Source organism: Aspergillus fijiensis (genome assembly GCF_003184825.1).
Source record: "Aspergillus fijiensis CBS 313.89 unplaced genomic scaffold BO72scaffold_42, whole genome shotgun sequence".
Taxonomy (NCBI): domain Eukaryota; kingdom Fungi; phylum Ascomycota; class Eurotiomycetes; order Eurotiales; family Aspergillaceae; genus Aspergillus; species Aspergillus fijiensis.
In genome coordinates, this window is record NW_024469018.1 from 49,433 (window position 1) to 66,553 (window position 17,121).

Here is a 17,121-nt window from a genome sequence, read left to right on the forward strand (position 1 = left end):
CGTCCGACAGCTCGTTTATGGAGCGCCACTTGCCAGATTGCACCTTCGGCATACGGTAAGCTGAACAAATAGGTGAGAAGTGAAGCGTGTGGGGATAGTAAAGCGATTGGGGGCGGTTTCTCAGAACAAAAAGACGTATCGAGCAGACAAAAGTACCTTGCGTCACCGAAACCCAGGGAAGACGCCCTATCCCAGGACTATGAGAGGCGGAGCCAATTAGAAACCAGACTAGCAAGGCCCGAAGCACGACGGCGCAGATTTTATGTCCGGAACATTCCCGGTAGATCAGGGAAGCATGCGGCTAGCATGACCAGTGGTGATTTGTGGTTCCTGAAATCAAGGAATCGGCCTCGGATGCTTGCTTGCAAGCGGTTTACGTACCTCGTCCAAAGTCGTTGAGCATATGGAACCTCGACTTGAGAAGGATACTATAGGTATTGTCTCAACAATTCCTAGGGTATTGAAGGCAATCTGACAAGGTGCAACCCTGAAGCGTCTCATTGATCATCTCATTTGGTGGATGCCTAGTCCAGCCACAAATGGCCTTCAAGCGCGGCTGAAGTACGCAGTACCGGCAGTGTTGCTTCTTGTATCCCCGCCATGCTGACAGGAATCGACCCGCCTGTCAAGCGATATCCACCGCACTTGACCCAAGCGCTGGGTCGGGTTCAGCCTCTCGTGTTCTCATCCTAGACCTGAGAATTCGAGAACTAAGGGAACGCTCGGAGCACTAGAAGCACCGCGTGTCGGGTCCCGGACTGCAGGTGCAGTTCGTTCTAAGATTATCCCAAATGATGACACATTGACATCAGTAAGAGGAATGGCATCTCGGCTCGAGGCTAGAGGGGATGTTTGATGGTCGTTTTGCTACTTCCGATATTGTGGTCGAAACAGCCAACTCTGTCGTTGGAGCTCATTTACGGGAAGATCGACATAATCAAACGAGCGGTAGGTGAGCGGCTTACAGCTCGCATGACTACAGCCACTCATAGTGATAAAAACCCACGAAAGACGACAGTTTGGTGAGCAAGCGAACCAATCAAAGGTAAGTACTGGCCAGGAGGTCGTTCACTGTTCCAGACACGGAGCAATCTCAACTTAGAACTTTGTGAACTAGGCACTGTTGACTTTGGATCATATTACGAAGTACGGACGACTTTTGTTCTCCAGGGCCCCCAAAACTTACCGGCAAGCCACTTGGGGATAATCCTGGTTCGCGGGTGCGGGTCGCCTGCAGACGCACGGCGCAATCGGCTTGATCGGCAAAAATAGACAGGAACGAAGCATGATTGAATCGAGGTGTGACGCTCACAGGGGTCGTGCCTGCTTGCTCAAGCGTCAGCGACGCCCCCAACGTTGCCTCTGCAAAGGCGGGCTGGGAACAGCTGCAGGGATGGACCCGAAACCATGGATGTATGAACGTTAATCCCAGTGCTTTACTTGGCCCATCAAGTCGAGAGAGGCAGCGCTGACAGCTTAGAGTGGTGAGATCTTAGAGTGTAAAATTGTACTTTTTGTTGCGCTGCGATTGTTTGTCCTAGCTTGTCGGGAAGCCCCTGCCTGCTCTGCGAAGTGCATCGGTAGCACCGGCAGACCGACATCCTCTTCCTGTGGTGAACCGTATGGCCGAAGTTTAACGGCGATTGCAGTTGGAAATGAGTTCAAACTCAAAAGCAAATAGCTCTGAGCGATTGCCAGTTTTAGAATGATGGATAGATCCAGAGCAAACAATTGGAGTGAGCGGCACGGCAGTCGTTGAGATGGGTCTGGATCGGAATGATGCGCAAGTAACTACCGATGGAGGTTCTAGAAAAATGGGTTCGATGCATGACGTTCGGTCGAGGTCAAGGAAGGCCTTGTGGGGTATGGAGGGTGCATAAACAGAAGTGACAGCAACGATCGATGGGGAAACAAGAACGAGCGATGGGGTAGAAGGATTGGCCAGGAAGGCTGGATCTGAACGATCGAGATTCCAGGAACCAGGATGTGAAAAGGGCGGAAGGATCAATTCGTGATCGATCATGATGCATAGATAGGTAGATGAATGGATGGATGGATGGATAGATAGAGAGAAGGAAGTGGAGATGGAGGAGGGGGGGAGAGAGGGGGAAGTGGAGCAGAGGTAGAGAGAGAGAGAGAGAGAGAGGAAGTACGGGAGACGGTAAGAAGGAATGAAAGGAAGGCGGCCGGGGCTAGACAAGGAAGCAGCAGCAGATCGGATCGGATCTACACTCCATTTCCTGTCTTCAACTCTTCCTTCCAGCCCCTTTGGGTGCGTTTTCTTTGACTGGTCCTGGTAATGATGGAATTATTATTAAGGGGAAGGTTGTCATGACCGAAACTCAAAGCTTAAAATGAGGAACCAAGAAAGAAAGGAAAGAAAGAAAGAAAGAAAGATGTCAGTCAGTACGGAGTATGTAGGAGACTAGGAGTAAGTTAGTAGTCGGAGTGGGTTGGATCCACCTTGAAAAATGATCTGTAGAAGCAACACCACGACTCAATCACCCAGTCGGATCTATTCATTGATTCATTGACGGGGACTAAAGGTAATTAGACCGGTTAGACAGTTTACCAGTGGACAGATATCATTGACCTGGCCCTGGATCCAAGTAACTGTACTCCGTAACTCAATCTGGGTTTTAATTGAATTTATTTCGATTTACGGATATCCAGATAATTAGATGGCATTTTCTTCTTCTCTTTTTATTTTCTTTTTCGTTTCTTAATTTTCTGAATTCTTTCTGCAAGAATAATCCTACCCCCCCATATGGTACCTCCACATCTTTCCTTCTTTCCTTCTCGATCTCGAGATCTCACATACATCTCGCACTCGTCTTGTCGACACCCGATTCCTTCTATTTCGATCGCATCCTTTCTCCGTCCTCGTCTCCCCTTACTATTTTTCGGATTGTCTTCATCAGGCTGTGGTAGCTGTAGGCGACTCCACTCCCAATTAATGATCCGTCGAGAGCAGACCGGGTACGTGCATCGTGCTTGCTTCCCTGCCGACGGCGAGTGCGGATTCCATGCAGCTGGTAGGCTTCTCGCCTGATTGAGTGCTGCTTCTGGACCTCTGTCCGCCATACAGTGACTGTAGTTGGGATTGCTCTTTGAGACACCGTCATTCCAAAGCAATGCAACCAGCCCGTCGTTGAGAGAGAGCGCACGCGAGAGAGAAAGAGAGAGAGAGAGAGAGAGAGAGTGACCTCCGAATCCTATATATACTATGGCTTCGCTGCCCTTCCGTTCTTCAATTCTGCAGAACCACAATCAACACTTACTTCTTCTTTCATCCTCCTCTTGGGATCATCGCATCACCTCCGTCACTGCTTCCTCTTATTCAGAACGAATCACCCATTCCTTCTCGTCACTCTCCATTCCCAACTCAATTCAATCGTCTTCGAGGAACTCAGGCCTTGCGGAAGAGCAAGCTACCATATAATCCAGGCCTACGGCACTAAGAAACCAATTGCGACTACACGCAAGATCCGGCTTCGAAAGTCACCGTTAACTCACACTCCAAGCCTCTTATTCTGTTGATCCAAACTTTGGTAAGGCCATGAGATCTCCTGATCCGCATCTTGTGTCTCGTGCACAAGGGAGCGGCAGCCGAACTGAAGAACTGACGGACTTTGACCAGAGAGAGACCCAAAGCACAATGGCCAACCAATGCTCCGGTCATCGTTTCGCCATTGTACAGGCAACGAACGGCAACATCCTTACCTGGCGATGTTCCGACTGCAACTCCGGCCCCTATGTTGCCATCTGGCAATGCAAGATCTGTCTCCATTTTCGCTGCAACGCATGCCACACCGCCAAAGCATAGTTCTTCCCTTGCTTTGGGGATCGGTAAGTGCCACTGGCCGGATACAACACCCATCCGTTCACAGTAACATACTGTGCGCCTGTTGTGGAACAAAAAGGACTAACGTTGGGACTCCTCAGTGCTCGCCCTGGAAGGGTTCTCGAAATCTGACGACACCGCCGCAGCTTGGTTCCAATGCATGGCTTGCATTGGGATCGGCAGAGCACCCCATGCAAATCTGTCCTCTGACGGATAATCTGACCCAAATCCCTTGTCTTTCTTTTTCTTAATAGGTCCACTTTATCCTCTTTTGTTCTCTTAGCCTACCTGTCACCTGTACCACCCAGATGCAGGTGGCATTCTTTACTTCCAGACGTCGCTTCTGGACGAACGACCTCGTCCGGATATCTTCTCCATCTGCCCACCCATGGCAATCCGAGGCTCGATGCATTCTTCTCTTTTCGATCCAGCTCAAGAGAGAAGGGAGAGGTTTGACGTTCTTCTGACCTACTACAAGCGGAAGAAACAGCACATTCCAGCTTACCTGCGGCGGCATTGCAACTGACTTGCTGTCTTGATGGCTGGATACAACAGATCCAGTCTCATGCAGCTTGTGACCCTTGATTGATCTGCTTCGCGTTCAGTTGTTCGCTGACTTTTGTCTCGCTCTTGCAAAACGCTCATCTGCTGCCGACTTTTTGATCTGTTCTTGTCAAGCCTACGCGTGTTTTGTCCACAGTGCTGTTCTTTTTAGAATTGCATCGCTCCGGCGTTCAGGTTCAAGAAACCAGGGTTTGGGGATCATTGCTTGATGGCATTTTCGTCGGGCAGTTTTCTCTTTTATTCATTTCTTTTCAATTTGGGTGTATCCTTAGGGATGTCTTGTTTGTCCCTCCGGAGTCCTGGCGATCGATCCTCTGCTCTACCCTTAGATAGAAAATAACTCATAGACTCTTTTTCCTCGGGGAAAGACAATACAACCTGCGGCGACGCAAACCACCTCCCCTGTCTTCCTTCTGGGTACTGATATCGAACCGGGCATACTACAGCCACCAACTCCTCTAGTTGGTCTATAGCAAGGTATAGACAAGACAAACCAACAGAGCGACAAGCGGATCCCCCCCCCCCCACAAACGCCAAATTCCCCTCCCCCGCACCGCCAACCATCATCCAAATCCGCTCTCCGACATCTCTGACACCATGCATGTCCCCTACCCTCATACAAATGGATACCCCCAACGGAAAAAAAAATCAAAGCAAGCTAGACCAGTGACATAACAATGCCGCAGCGTCAGCGGCTTGCCAACGCCAACAGCCCCGCGATGCTGTGCTGTAAGGTTGGCAAAACGAGCAACGAGCCGTCCCTTGCATTACCTGAAATCCTGCCTCTTGTACTGTACAGTAAAGGCGCTGCCAGGATAGATGGATATGTAGGTCTTCACAGGAGAGAGTATTCTATGGTATCGGATAGAGAGGGACTCTGGAGGTTCAGGGCGGGGGGTTTATTTGTAGCACTGAAGAAGAAGTGGGCGAGGAAGTAGAAGAGAAACAGAACAGTAAGGATGGAATACGCGCTCATTGTGACCCCGTATTCCGCCCTGATACACATCTTTCCTGTTTTGATGAACGTGCAGATGGGGAGGGACATGGCCTCTGTAGCAATCATTGCCTGGCATGAGCTAATAATCTTTTATGCTTAGTTTGAGAGGGTGAGGCATTGTGTTCGGTCCACAGTTTGGAGGCTCTTGTCTTGCGGAGAGAGCGAATGGGAAAGTGCAGATCCAGTAAGGGTAAGGAACCTTGTAGGTACTGTACTGTCCAGTCCAGCCTATGTATGCAGACGTTTTGGGGAACGCCGGGAATCTTCTGGTAATTCTACCGATTGGACCACGGGCTCGTCTTTTATTCTACTGGCTCCCGGGGTATCATGGATGCGAGACGGGGCTGCTCGGTTAGATGTAGACTGTAGATAATATACAATCATATTACAGTCTCCGGGTCATCCTAGACTACAAAAGACCACTAGGGGAAATGTATTTCAGATGTGAAGCAGATGATTAAGAGATTAGAGGCATGCCAGAGGCCCATAGATTTCACGAAAAGCACCGTCAATCAGGTGTAAATACTCTGTTCGCCTTTCATCAGTATACCATTCATATTGTGACCCATGGGAACAAGCTCACCTCGGTGATTTGGTTCACCTGCAAACCAGGTTCGGCCATATTCGCATCCTTCAAAAAGTCCAACGGCATCCAAACCAGATGTCCCTTGATCTTGTCGAGCTTCTCGCGAGTGTCCTGGATGGGTTGGTAGGGGTCAAACAAATGGCCCTGCTTGATGCCTTTAGGAACGAAGTGATCGTAATCCTCAAATGTGAGGATCTTGTCATCGGGATCCGCGCGGAAGAGCATCCGGTATATGTCGGTGTTGACGGTGGCTTGCTTGGTCCACATCTCCCACAGTGCGTCATTCATGGGATCCGTGACAAAGTCATTCTCAGGCCCCTCGAGAATCTGATTCATGCACGCGTACGGGGGCTGGGCGTTGGGGTGCTGCGAGGCATCGTATTCCTGGCAGGGAAGCAGGCCGAGGTGTTCGCGCCACAGCTGGCGACGCAGGGTTGCTGCAAGGCGGGCGGCCTTGTATGGCTGACCGTCCATGGTACTATCGATGAAGTCCTGGTCTTCAACAACGATGGCTAACTCGCTGTCGTGGTAGCCACATTGAGACTGTGCGAGATGGATTAATTGGGCTGCTCGCAGGGGCTAATGTAGGTAGCTGCAAGGGGAGAATGAAAAAGACTTACCCGATCGTTGATATTGGCGCTTCCACAAATAGCAATTCTGTCATCGACAATGCACACCTTGCCGTGCACATAAAGTTCCTCTTGGACAATGTTGTCTATCTCAGCGTCGGGCTCGCCATCCCAAGGCTCGTCAGACATTCTACCGCCGTTGAGCATCGTTGTGTGCGCCACGGTGTCACAGCCTTTCAAGCCCTCTTTCTCCCTATGACGTTCGACCTGCTCTTCGTATTTGCGCAACTGCTCAATCCGCGCCTCCTTCTCCTGTTGCGCGTTATCATATCCAACTTCATGCCTGTCTCCTTCGTTGTCAATAGCAGGATGAACACTATCGCTCATGATAGACTCAGCTATTCCACGTTGGATGTCATTGTACGTGACGCCGGCCTCCTTTTCCAAACTTTCGAGAGCGGGAGTCTTGTTGATACGGTCATAAGCCCGTAGATTGAACAAGAAGACGTGCTCTGTTCATGTTAGACATGATTTCCCGCATTAGGTGTGGTTCGACTTACGTCTCGGGTCTACACCCTGAGCAGAGATCTGCCCGAAAATGGAGTGCTCGCCGCGATGAATCGACTTGTACTGGTAATCCATGATCGCGCGTGTGCCGGTCGCGGCGTTTTGTCGGAGATCTCCTGCGAATCCGGGAATAGCGGGGATGACGATGATCACGCGAAACTTCCTTCCTTCCTTGCCCGCTCGGACGACTGCATCGACGATTGACCGCCCGATTGTGTTCAGGATGGGCTTCTGCTGGTCTCCAGTAGCCGTGACTAGAAACTATCAGTATATGCAGGAATGAGACTAGATCAAGCGGGGTTATCTCACTAAAGAACTGGTTCTCGATGTAGACGAAATGCTGGGCCTGGCTGATAACCTCCTTGTAGGCGTTCTGAATACTGTGCTCGGGTAGGATGCCGCTACTCCAATCAGCGCTGCTGCGCACGATCTGTGCCCGCGCAAATCCCTGCTTGCCAAGGGGCTTCGTTTCGAGAGGCTTCAGGGGGTGTTGCACGTAGTCGCCGCAAGGGTATTTTGGGCGTTGTACTCCCACCAGATCCTCGTCCTCACCGGTGCGACCCTCCAGCATAAGCCAATCAACGCCATGGTCACGTTTATACTTGTCCCTTTTGATGAAGTTCCAGCGAAGAACAAAGTGCTCTGCGATGTCGTACACACAGTCACCCATCACACCCATGGCGACGTCATGCCAAGGCATCCGACCGTATTCCGCTTTGCTGAGCTCGTTCTGCTGCCAGTCTTGCACACTCTGGAAATCCATGATCCGATTGTTGTTGAATTCTTGTCCGGGGAAAATTTCGTCTTCCAGATTGGAAGGGTGAACATCGGCTAGAGGGTGCTGATGAGCATCCCATCTTCCGAAGCACAGATCAATACCGCCAATGAACGCCAACGCATAATCAATGACAAGAAACTTCTCATGATGTGCCTAACAGATTGATGGTCAATTTAAGTGTGGGCGCATGCGCGGGTGCAGACGTACCCAGTACAGAGTCATGTCTGCAGCGTTCTCGAAGATGTTATGATCCGGATGTCTGAGGACTTTAATGTTGCCGTAGCCGGGCGAGCCCTCGGGACATAGTGCGCGCAAAGCATGCTTTGTATGAGCCGAGTTGCAGGTCAAGGCTTGATTCACCTATTTACTTCGCGTCAGCGACTCTGCAACTGTGCAACCGAGGCGGCAACCGGACCTCCTTATACACAATGACGTAGATCTTGACCCCGGCCTCTGCACGGCGCTTGAGGACCTGATCCAGTCGCCATTCCTGATGCGCATACGCAGGCCGGCGGAGGAAGAGCTCTGGAGAGAGCCACCAGTCGGCTATGTAGATGACCTCCTTGGCCTCTTCCAGAGCAATGGAGACGGCCCACATATAGTCGAGCGCATCAACATACCACTTGACCCGGTTACCTTCGCGGATGGGGGCGAAGGATTGAAACCGGTTGGACTCGGAAATGGCGGTTCTTTTGCGGTCCGTCTCCTGTTCGTGCGCTTCATCATGGCGATGATTGGGGTTGATGATGTTGAAGAATTTGCCGACTTTGTGCTTGAAATGAGAGGCCTTTGCCTCAAAACTCTCAATGTGGGTGTCTGTTTTCCCAACGGCTAATTAGTCGAATCCACCGAGGGAGAGAGAAGCTTAACCTTTGAGATGATCCTCCAAGTGATCGATTTTAGACTTCAGCTTCTCCATCGTGACCCAGCGCGATAGAGTTATAGTAGATTTTAAGTGATGAGAAGGGGCAGGGGAAATCTGCAGCCGGGTCTGTCAACTGCAGCTGGTGGGAGGAAAAAGAATGGGGAAAAGGAAGAGGGGAGAGGAGGGGGGATCCACCGACGATCGGAAATCAATCAGAAGATAACAACTGTGGACTGTGTAAAAAGGTTTCTGCCTGGGAACAGTTTCCAGATCCGCCAAGGCGATCGGCATGCGGGCAGGGACCAGTGGGAGAGATTAAAGTGAGGTAATAATATCAGAATCTAATATGGAGACGCGGAAATGCAATCAAAAGCCAGCCCTGAGTCCAGGGCGCACCAAACCGTGAGTGGGGTGATGTCATTGCTCTCCGCCTTATCCAGCCTTGTTGCGGCCTCAGGCTGAATTGGCTCAGAAAGGCAGGCATAGAACTGATCTTCTCCCTTTTTGACTATAGCCCATCAAGTTACTCTTCTCTGACTTCTTTGACACTTACCACCTACCTCATATTCAGAACTGGACCAAGTGGATTCAGTGTACATGAGTAAAATACTCATAGTTGGTCCACGCTAGACTAAGTCCTCCCCCTGTCGACCTAAAGCACTCCTCCTGCATGTTCCTGTCGCGTGTCAGTGGATTTGCCTCGGATAGTCTCCACCCACATCCACGGTGTGCTTCCATGGGAGCCCCCTCCTGCACATTTCATCATCAGCAGCATCATCGTTATTTTATTTCTTTGATGTCTTACACATGACCCCAACTCCCCAACTCCCCTCCTTCGTTGGCAGTGACACCATGAGCGCATCACGCAATATCTACAAGGATGATATCGACTTCACCGCCCTTGCCCTGCAGTCCCCTGAATTCGCAAAGTAGTACGTTCCCTATGCAAGCCACTTGATTCGTCATGAAATGACCGGCAAAAAAAGCTCATAAGTCCTAAATTTAGTCTTAAATCTAACGGGCAATTGGACTTTACCGACCCCGATGCCGTGAGGTGGGCCCTTAATGCTACCAAAGACACTCTAAACACTCTCAAGCCGCGAGCTAACGAACATAGACAATTGACCAAGAGTCTGTTACAGCGAGATTTCGGCCTGAAGGTGAACATTCCGGACAAGAGACTTTGCCCTCCGGTATGCAAATCCCGAAAAATTCCAGATCGTCGACAACTGTGACCAGCTAATTATGCAGTACAGGTTCCGAACAGGTATAGAAGAAAGACACGCGATCATTAGTAGGCTGCTGCACATGGGTTTTAACCGTTCATAGGCTGAACTATATCCTCTGGCTGCAAGATCTCCTCGATACCACGGGAGACAAGTACCAGGGTAGCTACGACGCCGATCGAAAAGTCGTCGGACTTGACATGTACGTCGCACTTTATAATCCCACAGATCAAGCATTGATCGTGAAACCACAGCGGGACAGGATGTTGCAGCATCTACCCTTTATTAGGCTGCTCCATGCGGCCTGGCTGGAGCTTTTTTGCTACAGGTAAGTCCTTTTGCGGAGCCACAAGCCCATGCGGATTTCACTCACACTATGTAGATATTGACGAAGGCAATATCGAGTCGTCGCGAGCAAACGTAATCGCCAATGGGCTTGACTCGCGAATCACGGTTGTTAGAACAAGTTCAGAGGAGAAACTCATTCCATTGGACACGAAACTCAAAGTCGATAGGTCTGTTCAACAGGCCCTTGTTGTATCTGCTCTGCCTCACACAACGAAGACTAGACTTCACCATGTGCAATCCTCCCTTCTACGCTTCTCAGGATGAGATGGTAGCATCTGCCGAAGCCAAGGACAGGCCACCCTTCTCGGTATGAGCGTTGACCTCCGCGATTCAGATCATTCAACCACTTACGCAAACCCCCCAGGCATGCACAGGTGCAGAAGTCGAGATGGTAACAGCAGGTGGAGAAGTCGCTTTCATCTCCCGAATGATCGAAGAAAGTCTGCAGCTGCGCAACAAGGTATTTTGGTACACATCGATGTGCGGCAAGCTGAGCAGCATCTCCGTCCTCATCGAGAAGTTGATTGAGCATGGCAACAACAACTACGCCGTGACAGAGTTCGTCCAGGGTAACAAGACCAAGCGATGGGCCCTAGCCTGGTCATGGACCGATATCCGTCCGACAACGGTATGTGCCCATATCTGTGCATAGAGGGAGTCTGTCCCCAATCCTGACGGATAAACCAGGCCGTAGCCCGAGGCATCCCTACGATCCCGAAACACCTTCTCCCATTCCCTTCCGAATATACCTTCACAGCCACGACCGAGTCAATCGATGAGGTGGCTACCACCGTTGACGCAGAGCTAGGCGCGCTCCCCCTCCAGTGGCTCTGGCGCAAGAGCCTCGCCACAGGCGTGGGCTTCGCGATGCAGAACGTTTGGTCCCGTCAAGCCCGCCGCAAGTTGCGCAACCCAGACGCGATGGCCGACCAGCCCCCGGTAGAGGAAAGCAAGGCCGCTCTCGGGTTCAGGGTGCAGTTACAGAAAGAGGTCAGCGACGACAAAGGGGTGAAGGTGATCATCCGGTGGATCAAAGGAACAGACACTGTTCTCTTCGAGAGTTTCTGCGGCATGCTAAAGCGCAAGATCGACAGCAAGCCATGATTTGAATCCCAAACCCCGATACCCCAATGCCCAAATCACAATCAGGTAAATAGGATCGATATTACCTTTGTCTGGCAAAGAAAAAATAACACAATGTCTGCTTGAAATTTTCAGATTCGGAACATGAATAATCGTGACTTAATAGAAACCTGGTCCGACCTCGGTAACCAGCTTTATAAATGCTTCACACACAACCGCATACACACGAGCTCTTTCTCTATACATGCATTTGAATCACACAGAATCAATGATCTATGCACTGCCCACCTCAGACTGCAAGGCCTTCAGGCGCTCCCACCCCTCCGAATCCTCCCAGAACTCCTTGCCCTTACCCAGGATACCACGCACGGCACTGCGGGCCTTGAACCGCCAATCCTTAGCCACCAACTCGGCCTCGCCCTCCGCAGCACCCTCCTGACCTTCCTTATCCATGGGACCGTAGCGGGCGTAGCCATCACGGACCAACCGTTCCGTGGCGCGCACGACCTCCAACCACTTCTTCTCGTCGCCCATCTGGAACGCGCCCTGGGTGGAGGACGCGACCGTGGCACGCCAGGCCTTCTCATGGGCCTCGAACGCCTTGGATGGCTGGTCGCGCCAGGCCTCGACGCTGGCGACCAGCAGCCACATGGGCGCGGAGTGGGTGATGAGGGGCACGACGGCCTGGTCGACGAGCGAGAGAATCTGGCCGGGGACGGTGCCGGAGCGCACGATGCGCTCGGAGGCAGGGTTGCTGTCGTCGATGCGGATGAGCAGGTCCTGGTACTCGTAGGCGCGGACCAGGTGGTCGACCAGCATGCCGAGGATGGGCATGTCGATGCACTTCTCGCCCTTCTTGGAGCCGACGAGCTCGATGAGGCGGCGCTGGGCGGTGACGACGTCGCGGAACGGGGTGAAGGGCGGCGGGATCGAGGCCGCGACCGTCAGCACGTTGTCCCAGATGCGCGCGTCGGTGTGCTTGAGCGAGGCGGCGCGGTGGAGGGCGGCCAGGGCCTCACGCTTGCGTTTGTACGGGTCCTGCGGGGCGGGCGCCTCGTCGTCGTCGCCGGAGGCTTCCTCCTCGTCGTCGGCGAGAGGGGCCTTGGGCTTGCGGGGTTGTTCGGAGATGACGACGGGGGTTTCTTCGTCGGGCTTGGGGGAGCGGAGAATCGCGGCCGCCAGGTTACTCCAGGCTTCAGCGTCGGTGTCGTCGAGTTGCACGGTGCGGGTGAAGGAGAAGATGGCGTCGTCCCAGCGGTGGAGCTCGAGCTGGACGCAGCCCAGCGCGAACCAGGCGCTGTGGTTGAGACGGTTGATGTCTAAGCTTTTGCGGTAGGCTTCTTCGGCCTTCTCGAGGGCCGGGGGCTTCAGGGTGAGGTAGTGGCGGGCCAGGGACCGCTGAGCACGCGCGTATCGCTGGTTCGATACCTCCCAGGCCCGCTCGTACATGCCGGCGTCGGTGTCGATGTCACCCAGGATACAGAGGAGGCGAGGCGCATCGGCGGGCAGGGGAGACAGCTCCGGTCCTTCGAACCTCTCGCTGTCATCGTCGGGATTCTCACCCGTCGGTTGGTAGAGCTGCCGGCGGACCATCTGGCGGGCCTTGTCCTCCCTCTCCGTTGCGGCGTAGCAAAGTGCAGCCTCGGCCCACATCTGGAGACGCTCGTAGATGTCAAGGGCGGTCCGCAGACCTCCAAGGTTGACCCACCGAGTTGCAAGCTCGGCCTCCAGGTCCCAGCGGGTGGAGAAGTTCATGAGCCACACGTATTGCAATCTCTCGGCGGCCGAGGCGGACTCGGATTTCTCGGGGCGCGGCAGGAAGGTCGTGGGCTCATCGACGGCAATGCCGGCTTGTTCATCAGAGGTGGCGGTGTCGGCGATGACCTGATCCACGAGAGCTTGCATCTGCAGCACAGATCTCTCGACGGTTCTGGATCGGTGGCCCTCGACGCGACTACGCACCAACAAACCCTGAGTGTAGATCTGCCAGTTCGAGCTGCCACCTTCTAAGACACGGGTAGCGTAGGGCGCTGTCTCCTCGCGGGTGATGCCGTTCTCCGGTGCGGTGTTGGTGATAGCCGATGCGAAGGCAAGAAGAATGGCGGAGTCAATGGGTTCGAGTTTCGGCTGGTCGCCCGGATCAAGGGCAGCCAATGCCGGTGGAAGTGCCGCTTCATCCTGCACAGTCACCGGCTTGTCTAGAGATTCTTCTCCCTCGGCCTTGGCGTCGGCCTTAGCGAAGGAGATAGATTCCAACAGGGTATCGTCGTTGAGATCAAGGTTCTTCGGGCCCGAGGCGTTCTCGCCCTTGTTGTCCTCCGACGTCGTTTCAGCGCTCTTGGCCAGAATCACGAGCTGACTGACATCGCGTTCCTGGAACTTGGTTCTCTTGCCCAGTTTACCGGTCAAAGCAAACTCGAACTTCCGTTCTTTGGCGGCCTGCTCGAGATCTGCGCGGGCCTTGGCGTCGAAGCCGTGAACGGTGTGAATAGTGGCTCTCTCGAGCAAAAAGCTTCCCTTCTCCTGCGCAGTGCACTGGGCACTCAAGACCACCTTGCTAATGTCATCGAGCTCGTTGTAGATCACATCCTGCAGGGTACCAGTGACCTCCGACAGCATCTTCTGGTGGAGGAAATTGACGCGGAGTCGTGCCGTCCGGGCCACCAGCGGGCTGCCGTTCGTCACCAGGACATCAGTATCAGCCAGAATGGCCTTGGCGACAGCAAACAGCTCGACGTTGGGGGTCAGCTTGTATGCTGCCTCACCGTCGACGGAGAGGTTACGGATGACATGGGCACGAACGGCTCGGAGGGTGACTGCGTCGGGCCGCAGAGCAGCGGGGATGATGGTGTCGGCGGGGCTGTAGGTCAAAGGAGGGCCCGTAACGTTGGATTGCAGGAACGCGAAGAGAGCAGCCAGGGCAATGTGAAGCAACTGCGAGCATTGTTGGTCGGAAGTCAGGCCCTCCACGGGTGATTGCGAGACCGCCTGCACTTTCTCGACCAGAAAGCTGGTATAGGATACCTCGCCCTTGGCGATGCGATCCAAAGCACTCTCCTCCGCATTGTGTCCAAAAACCTCCCTTGCGAGCGGCAGTTGCAGTATAGGGATGATCTCGGCGTCTGCGAGCGAAATGGGGTCGTATCGGTCCCGCACTGACGATGTCTCGTCGAATGCCGTGTTCAAGAACGCGGGGAGGGATTCAGTGGTGTCAGTCATGATGATTGCTCAAGTGAAGGACTGTGACTTGAGGAAAGGGAAGGTGGGCGCAGGATATCCGGGAATGATTAACGGTAGTCGCAAGGCGGGATTTCAGGTACGAATGATTGTTAATCAAGATAAAACAGAGCAGGCTCTTCACATTAGCAATTCGTTGAATTATAGAAAAAGCTCAGGAAAGAATCAATCACAGACTCATGCTATGAGTTCTTGACGATCTGGAAACCACCGCGACAGAGCCAACTTCCCAGCAAGACAATTTCAGAAGTGGCTAGAGGGCAGAGTCAGACCAAAGTGGGAAAAAACGAAGCGGGATGGCGGGGTTTTTTTTTCTGCCGACTCTATCGATAAGGATAGCTCGGGCGGTGACAGTACGAATGGATTTGGTCGTGGCAATTAGACTATCTACCTAACCCAATCGGCCAAACACCACCTACGGCGCTAGGACCACGTCCTTGATCATTCCAGCAGCAGCACAGTTCATACATGAGTACATACACCACGCTCGACTTCGAGCTAGCTCACTGCCCAGGCACCTTAGCATGCTCCTTGAGGATCCTATTCAGCCCCTCCCGCTTCACACATTCATCGAAATGGAAGCTGTGAGCCAGCTCGTCCAGCTCCTTCTCATCCAGCCCCCGGAACAACTCCGCAAACTCCTCCACAAAACTCGCCGCCAGGAACGTCTGGAAGACCGCCCGCAGCACATGGCGTTCCGTGCCCCACGGCGTGGGGTAGGCGTCCTTGGCCCGCGGCTGGACCTTGTCAATCCAGTCCACCAGCGGCTTCAGGGCCGCGGCGGGCTCCGGGTGCGGGAACCGGCCCCAGGCGTCGAGCCAGAGCCGGCTCTTCTTGTCCAGGAACGGCTGGATGCGTTGGTTCCACTTGCTGCTGGGGTTCGTGTGGATCATGCCCTGCAGGCCGATGTCCTTGTACAGCCAGATCGACCAGTGGATCTTGTACTTGTCGTAGATGCGCAGCTGCTCGCCGAGCAGGTTGTAGCGCTCCTCGTTGATCGTGTCGGCCTCGACCTCGACGCGCGGGTTCTCGTAGACGGGGCCGAACTCCCCGTTCCAGATGGCCGTGCCATGCTGGTTCATGAACTCGACTTTGCGGAGGTACGACCGCTCGAGGTGCTGCTTTTGCTCCGGTGTGCCCTTGTACCGTTGCCCCGTGGGAAAGCCCATGGACTAGCGAGAGAGAGAGCAGTATCAGATAAACGAAAGCGAAGCCCAACCCTCGATGTACAATGTCAACAAAAGACTCACCGCGTAATCATGGATGGAGTAAACGCAGTTCGGAAGAACCTTGTCGAAGCCCTTCCACTCCATCGAAAAGGTATTACCATCCAGCCAGAGGATGTGATCCGGATCGACCTGCCGAATCGCCTTCTCGATCCTCTCGTAGAACGCCGGGAGGCGAACATGCTCTGGATCGCAGGGCTCATTGAGGGGGTTGTACCCAGCAACCCACGGGTTGGCCTTATACCTCGCCGCGATCTGCTCCCATAGCCACACCGTCCGATCCTGGTGGTCTTTGTAGTCCCAGAAGGCGGCGTAGCTGGTGGGGTTATCCGCGTGCCAGTCGGGGTTCTGTCCGCCAGGAGTAGTGTGCATGTCGAGAATCGTGTAGATCTTCTCTTTGGCACACTGTCGTCCAGCGCAGAAACACACTCGTCAGTCAGCCCTCCCACACTCTCTCTACATGTGGCCAAGGGAACGGCCGAGATCCCATAACTTACAAGATCAATGACCCGATCCAAATGTTTGAAGCCGCTTTCTTTCAAGACTCGTGGGTTCATATCATCCTCCAAGTGACGGAAGTTGAAAGGGATGCGCAGACAGTTCAATCCCAGCTCCGCGTAGAATTTGGCATCGGCTTCGGTGAAGAAATACTCGAGCCATCGGTCGAAGAAGAACTCGTACTTCTCGGGGCCCAGGACTTTTCGCATGGCAGCGCGGTGTTGGGACTCATGGCCCGGAAAACCTGTGATGAAATTCTCCATGCTAGACTGGGGGTCAGACAGTAGTGGCTTTGTTGAATCGGGAGTTGGACGTACTTGGCCCATCCACCTATGGCAGCGCCACGGAGGAGCACCTCATCGCCATTGTTGTCTACCACCCGATTGCCTTTGACCTTGAGGATTCCAGCTGACATCCTGTAGATCTGCTAGCTGTGACTTATACGAGACAGAACGAGGATAACAACGATGGCTCTATCCGAGGATGTGGCAATCTTAGAGTGCAAGTCTCAGGACAGTTCGCAGATGTGAGGTATCAGCACCGACAAGCTCGAAGGCCGAAGTTTCCTGCTTCAAATACCCCAAAAAAGGCGGGGTGGATTGTTCGTAGTCCGGGGATCCTGGGGGCTTGGTGGCTCAAAGTCGGGTAAATGAAGCACTTTAGGCTATGCGAACCGAAACCCTCGAGAAGCCAAGGTTACGACGATTCCGTCAATTGGATACTCTTGCCGATT

The 17,121-nt window shown here is 53.3% G+C and overlaps 6 protein-coding genes across 6 annotated transcripts; 2 read left to right on the plus strand and 4 right to left on the minus strand.

The window, feature by feature from the left end:
* Positions 1–3,658: 3,658 nt before the first annotated feature.
* On the plus strand, positions 3,659–3,826 carry BO72DRAFT_470354 (uncharacterized protein; the record flags this gene model as incomplete). The annotated part of the gene is made up of 1 exon (XM_040947024.1): positions 3,659–3,826. The coding sequence occupies one exon, from the start codon at positions 3,659–3,661 to the stop codon at positions 3,824–3,826; it is 168 nt and encodes a 55-aa protein (XP_040799017.1).
* A 1,353-nt stretch (positions 3,827–5,179) lies between these two features.
* Positions 5,180–5,531, minus strand: BO72DRAFT_184447 (uncharacterized protein). The gene has a single exon (XM_040939488.1). The coding sequence runs from the start codon at positions 5,469–5,471 to the stop codon at positions 5,244–5,246; it is 228 nt and encodes a 75-aa protein (XP_040799018.1). The 5' UTR covers positions 5,472–5,531; the 3' UTR covers positions 5,180–5,243.
* Positions 5,532–5,686: 155 nt separating this feature from the next.
* pldA (putative phospholipase PldA) lies at positions 5,687–8,921 on the minus strand. The gene is made up of 8 exons (XM_040945174.1): positions 8,776–8,921; positions 8,321–8,721; positions 8,113–8,265; positions 7,437–8,058; positions 7,121–7,381; positions 6,612–7,072; positions 5,989–6,534; positions 5,687–5,932 (listed from the first exon to the last, which is right to left on the minus strand). The coding sequence occupies exons 1-8, from the start codon at positions 8,822–8,824 to the stop codon at positions 5,918–5,920; spliced, it is 2,508 nt and encodes an 835-aa protein (XP_040799019.1). The 5' UTR covers positions 8,825–8,921; the 3' UTR covers positions 5,687–5,917.
* Positions 8,922–9,622: 701 nt separating this feature from the next.
* Positions 9,623–11,448, plus strand: BO72DRAFT_498473 (DUF890 domain protein; the record flags this gene model as incomplete). The annotated part of the gene is made up of 9 exons (XM_040948778.1): positions 9,623–9,702; positions 9,777–9,963; positions 10,027–10,037; positions 10,100–10,198; positions 10,251–10,324; positions 10,379–10,511; positions 10,561–10,651; positions 10,709–10,972; positions 11,032–11,448. The coding sequence occupies 9 exons, from the start codon at positions 9,623–9,625 to the stop codon at positions 11,446–11,448; spliced, it is 1,356 nt and encodes a 451-aa protein (XP_040799020.1).
* Positions 11,449–11,569: 121 nt separating this feature from the next.
* On the minus strand, positions 11,570–14,921 carry BO72DRAFT_450106 (tetratricopeptide repeat protein). The gene has a single exon (XM_040945175.1). The coding sequence runs from the start codon at positions 14,644–14,646 to the stop codon at positions 11,701–11,703; it is 2,946 nt and encodes a 981-aa protein (XP_040799021.1). The 5' UTR covers positions 14,647–14,921; the 3' UTR covers positions 11,570–11,700.
* Positions 14,922–15,167: 246 nt separating this feature from the next.
* On the minus strand, positions 15,168–16,921 carry BO72DRAFT_433872 (glycoside hydrolase family 5 protein; the record flags this gene model as incomplete). The annotated part of the gene is made up of 4 exons (XM_040943222.1): positions 16,706–16,921; positions 16,388–16,652; positions 15,915–16,295; positions 15,168–15,836 (listed from the first exon to the last, which is right to left on the minus strand). Exons 1-4 carry the CDS (start codon positions 16,801–16,803, stop codon positions 15,168–15,170), a joined length of 1,413 nt encoding a protein of 470 aa, XP_040799022.1. The 5' UTR covers positions 16,804–16,921.
* Positions 16,922–17,121: the final 200 nt, after the last annotated feature.

Bases quoted from the DNA above. Each gene is read 5' to 3' on its own strand.
- BO72DRAFT_184447 (XM_040939488.1), bottom strand. From the start codon at position 5,471: ATGATTGCTACAGAGGCCATGTCCCTCCCCATCTGCACGTTCATCAAA.
- BO72DRAFT_450106 (XM_040945175.1), bottom strand. From the start codon at position 14,646: ATGACTGACACCACTGAATCCCTCCCCGCGTTCTTGAACACGGCATTC.
- pldA (XM_040945174.1), bottom strand. From the start codon at position 8,824: ATGGAGAAGCTGAAGTCTAAAATCGATCACTTGGAGGATCATCTCAAA. The intron at 8,722-8,775 runs GTTAAGCTTCTC...TTGGGAAAACAG, and splicing joins CTTGGAGGATCATCTCAAAG to ACACCCACATTGAGAGTTTT. The intron at 6,535-6,611 runs GTAAGTCTTTTT...CATCTCGCACAG, and splicing joins GCGCCAATATCAACGATCGG to TCTCAATGTGGCTACCACGA.